The 5,248-nt window shown below is 35.0% G+C and overlaps 1 protein-coding gene across 1 annotated transcript in view; it reads left to right on the forward strand.

Annotated features, from left to right (window-relative positions):
* Positions 1-5,248, forward strand: part of LOC108734408 (multiple C2 and transmembrane domain-containing protein) — a 75,563-nt gene that overhangs the window by 50,100 nt on the left and 20,215 nt on the right. The window contains exons 8-10 of the mRNA XM_018465966.1: positions 2,162-2,313; positions 2,376-2,531; positions 4,085-4,247. Coding sequence (XP_018321468.1) covers positions 2,162-2,313; positions 2,376-2,531; positions 4,085-4,247 — 471 coding nt within the window. The remainder of the gene's footprint in view (positions 1-2,161; positions 2,314-2,375; positions 2,532-4,084; positions 4,248-5,248) is intronic.

Below are 5,248 nucleotides of genomic sequence, written 5' to 3' on the forward strand. Positions count from 1 at the left end.
GAATTATTTTATTCGATTATGGTAACGTGCCTATCACGTTGAGGTTAGCTACGCCGAGATTCGTTTCAGCAAGTAGATATCCATATATTTAAATGGACCTTGTTGGAGCATACGTAATCCTAAAATGTAGCATCGTACTACAGATGGCGTTTTCCGCGCCATTTGTGGTATTTTCTGGTGTGGCTTTTATGGAAACTTTGTTGAAAAAGAAATGTAATATATTTGTAAATTTTTTATTTTAAATAGATCAGGGACGAAGCAAAGGGATCATCCCTCGTACAGTTGCTCAAGTGTTACTTAATAAAAGCTACTATTTAAAAAAATTCCGAATATTCCAATAAAATATGATTATTCAGAATATTTATATTCGTTAAAATTTAACAGTTCAAATTTATATACAAAATTGCAATACAGTATTGTATTATTGCACAATTATATTGACTCCTTACCTATTATTTTCTAACTGTTTTGTATTTAATCTGAAAGCCTACTCTTTATCAGGGTATCGCTCTTTTGCTAGTGAAACACAACTAGATTAATGTTTAGAATACTGTCTTACTTAGCAATAATATAATTTGTACACAATCGATGTTTTACAATTCACAAAGGTTGCTCATTACTTTGCTTTTAATGAGAAAATTCAGCTTTGCTTTTGTTATTGTTGATACAGCAAGACAGCCGACCTTTATTATACAACGTGTCTCACGGTGACCATCACCCATTAGAATATTTCGGAAACCATTTCGATTTCAATTTTGAAAATTTGGATACTAGCGTAATTGGAGATTCTCTCCTGAATTAAAATAACGGCATCTATGTAGCGCTTTGGTTTTAGCGGAAGTTGAGATCAAATTCGTCATATTAAATGGAACACCCTGTGTATTATGTTGGTTTTGAATTCTACTTATGATTTTAGGTTGACTTTTATAATGCTTTCCTACTTCTAAAATTTACCATTTTCGAGTTAGCACAGAGTAGTAGATAACAAAAAAGCATGCATACTTTACAGTAAGAAAGCTGGAGCAACATCATTCTCAGGAAAGATAGCTATACCCTCAAGCTTTCCTTCCATACTTTCAAAATGGGTTTATTACATACAGGGTGTTAAATATTTAATAGCGGATTTGGTTAACTTCAAACAATCGTAAGTTCAGTTTTTTTCAAATGGGACACCCTGTATGTATATCCATAGCATTATACAGAATTTCATTGTCGTTCGGATAATTCTAGAGTTGAATGAAGATTCAGGCTTTAGGGCCGTGGTCTAAGTGAACTATTCTGTCCAGACGTTTCGTCAGCTACTGCGGATGACATCCTCAGTGGTAGTGCTGCCACTAAGGCGCTGTCGGGACTTCCAGATATAATCTACGTTCACGTTGACAACGCAGCACTACCACTGACGATGTCAGCCGCAGTAGCTGACGAAACGTCTGAACAGAATAATTCACTTAAACCACGGCCCTATAGTCCGATTCTTCATTCTATTATGGATTCCGGCCGTGAAAACCTTTGTTCTTAAATTCTAGAGTTCCCTATACCCAGCAATCATCGTAAAAAAATTAATGATTTTAATTGCTCTTACAAAGAGCAGTAAGTAATTTGAAAACTAAAGGAGATGGGTATAAAGAACCCTATTATTATTCGAACGACAATAAAATTTTGTTTAATGCCATGGAAATACATACAGGATGTCCCGTTTGAAAAAATGACCTTAGGATTGTTTGAAATTAACCTAATCCGCCATTAAATATCTAACACCCGGTATGTAATAAACCCATTCTGAAAGTATAGAAGGAAAGCTGGAGAGTATAGCTATCTTTCCCCAGAATAATGTTGCTCCAGCTTTTTTACTGTAAAGTAGGCATACTTTTTTGCTATCTACTGCTTTGTGCTTCTTTTTTTAAAAAATGTTAATATTTCGAAAAGGGTAAATTTTAGAAGTAGGAAAGCATTATGAAAGTCAACCTAAAATCGTAAGTAGAATTCAAAGCCGTTTGAAATAACTAAGTTGATGTCAACTTCCAGTATAACCGGAGAGGGTATTCAATTACGTTATTGTCCAAATTTTCAAAATTCAAATCGAAATAGTTTCCGAAATATCCTAAAAGGTGTTCACCGTAAGACTCCCTGTACGTACTCAAATGTTCTCATCGCTTTTTAGTATTTTCAACGAAACTCGAGGTATCAAGACGTAAACAGAAAATTAAAATCTCAAATTTGGAGTTCTGTCGTAACAATTGTCCTTATAGAAGGTAAAAACTTGCTCGCCTGTGATCCCGATACCGGAACTTCAGATCCTTACGTAAAATTTAGGTAGGTACGTATGCAACTCTCGCAGGAAAATGCAATTTCACAAACAAATCTTAATGTGACAGGATAGCAAATGAAAAATACAAAAGTCGAGTAGTGTGGAGATCGCTTAATCCACGTTGGTTGGAACAATTTGATCTGCATTTGTACGATGATCTTGATCAAAAGTTGGAAATAACCGTATGGGATAAAGATAGAACAAGGGATGATTTTATTGGAAGGTAATTTATTAGTAGGGGAATTCAAGGCTGGTTGGCATTAATCCTGATTTCTCATTTTTTTTGTTTCTTTGCGCAAAAGGTACATACGTTACAGAGATTCTAATGATTGCGGAGGATAATTTCACTTTTCAACTATTAAATTATATATAACCCAATAATTAAATCTCTGTTTAAGTGACCGCCACTTTTCCTAAATGCTTGTAAATATGTCAGCCGGGTTAGTTGGCATAATATCCCTGCGGTTGAGTTGCTCTAACATGATTCTGATAGGGATAGGAATACTTAAGGGATACTTAAACAGAACATAACAATCTGCGAGGAAAAACGATTTTTTTTTTTATTAAATCTTTCAAAAAAAAGATATTCTTCAAAAAATAAATTCCTTATAAAAAATGATACTTCATGAATGACAAAATTTGCTTAAATGTGTAAACAAATATATGAACGTATTAACAAACAATAAATTATTAAAAATATACGTATTATATCTCTCCGTAGTTACTCAGGCAGAATTAGCTCAGTTTTTAATATCCCTGCACCACGAATGTAGCAATTGGTAGTCGTTTTTTTTAAGTGAAACTTCTTTACGTACGGTAGGGTAAGTTCGTTTTATGCGAGTTGCTATGTAACGAAATCATGTAACGGATGTCCCCCCTTTACTCGGTCACGTAGTCGAGTTCGTAGTGGGGATCGCTTGAGCCGTGAGCGCGCTTCAATGCAACGTTCGTTACAGGCAACTCCGGCATGTATAGTGTAAAATTTAAATTCATAGAATACAAATAATACCAATAAACCAATTCCTTAACCCCTATCCCGGTATTTTTGTGTGTTAGAAGAAGTTTCACTTCAGTAGCGTGTTGTATAATTACGCGTTGTATTTTTTTTTAATAGTTCAGTTTTTTAATTTTATCTTGGTCATACCAAATTGACTCATATGTTTGAAAGCGTCATGGAATAATATTTCTCTTTTTATAAATATACATACAATGTAGAAATCTTCCCGAAGTGAGTTAGTTTTTAATATGAAATAATATTCTCAATTTTTACCCACTACACACTTCCTCAAATTAATGAGGCCGGGTTCGATTCCCGACAGGGGTGTGACAACAGCAACAAATTTTTCCTCATTAATCTGAGGAAGTGTGTAGTGGGTAAAAATTGAGAATATTTCATATTTAAAATTTCTCTTTTTCTTTACTATTTTTATGACTGAATGGTTAGCTTTATCGTAAATTGCTTTGAATCTGTAGATTGAATTGAGGCGTTGCTGAAGGTGCTTTATATAAGATTGGTTAACTATGGTTGTATCCAAATATCCCCATGTATCATAATCTTTTGTTTCTAATGTATCGTATTGTGTGGTATCCAAATTCTTTTTGGATAACTCATTGGGGCGAGTTACCATGGGTATGTCAATTCCACATTTCTAACTATGTCAACTAACCAGATGGGGAAGGGAAATGTGCAAAGCAAGTTGAATACCACACAGTCCAAAACATCGGAAACAACAGATTTTGAATACATGCATGCAACCACAGTTAACCACACTTCAGAAAATCGCGATCAGCAGCTCTTCCATTCGATTTTTGGATAAATAATTTAGTCGCCAGTCAAAACAATAATAAAACAGGGTTCATTCCAATGAGGGATATCCAAAACAAGATGGATACCACACAATCCCAAACATCAGAATCAAAAGATTATGGATATGTATATGTACGTAATCGCGGTTAACCACACTTTAAAAAATTGCAACCAGCAGCTCCTTAATTCGATTTTAGGATAAAAAATTTACTCGCCAGTCAGAATCATCATAATAATAAAATAGAGTTCCTTCCAAGGAGGATTATCCAAAACAAGATGGATACAACACAATATATGCATGCAACCACAGTTAACCACACTTCAGAAAATTTCTATCACCAGCGCCTCAGTTCGACATTAGGATAAAAAATGTACTCGCCAATCAGAAAAACGATAAAACAGGGTGAAAGGTGGACCTTGCAGCTGTGTGTTAAGTGTAGCCTCAAATGCCAAATAACCCGGCTTCCCCTACCCAGTTTTCATATTAACGTTTATCCGGGCTTCTCTCGCGTAGAATATTTCGATGCTTGTAGATTTTTTAAGGTTCTGCGCCCTTGTAAAATAATTCACGCGTCCTTAATGTCCGGCTATTTATTACTTAATGTTCACCCCAAAATAGTTATGCCTTTAACAAGTGGCGATAAATGCAAAAACGTGTTTAATATTGTTTATTGGAAAGGCAATTTAACTGGTAGGTATACTTCATTTACTTTCTCTAGCGATGTGCCCCTTCCAATTTCTTGGATGCGCGCTGGCAAAATCGTAGGTACGGAGAAAAAAGCTCATTATACTCTCGACTCTTGTTTATTAAACATACTTTTTCACACAGTACCTGCCAAAAGTTTTGTTCAATCATGAATAGTAGTGCGAGTCAAAAACAAGCGTTGAAGCCTTTAATATGTCTTCAAATATAAATAAACATCTCGTTGATATTTTCAGTAGTAAATGGTACCAATAACAGCACATTTGAATAATACAATTGTAGTGGATAAAATGGTCAATTTTTCCGTGCAGTACTGTACGGATTATACGCTCCTTACCGGTTAAGAGTTTGGCCGAAAGTTGTCTCCTTCCTTTTCTGGCCTAGTGCTGTTCTTTTCTACTATGCGCCGGTCAAACTGAAGGTCACATCG

This window comes from Agrilus planipennis, unplaced genomic scaffold, assembly GCF_000699045.2.
Source record: "Agrilus planipennis isolate EAB-ADULT unplaced genomic scaffold, Apla_2.0 scaffold96, whole genome shotgun sequence".
In the NCBI taxonomy this organism is placed as follows: Eukaryota; Metazoa; Arthropoda; class Insecta; order Coleoptera; family Buprestidae; genus Agrilus; species Agrilus planipennis.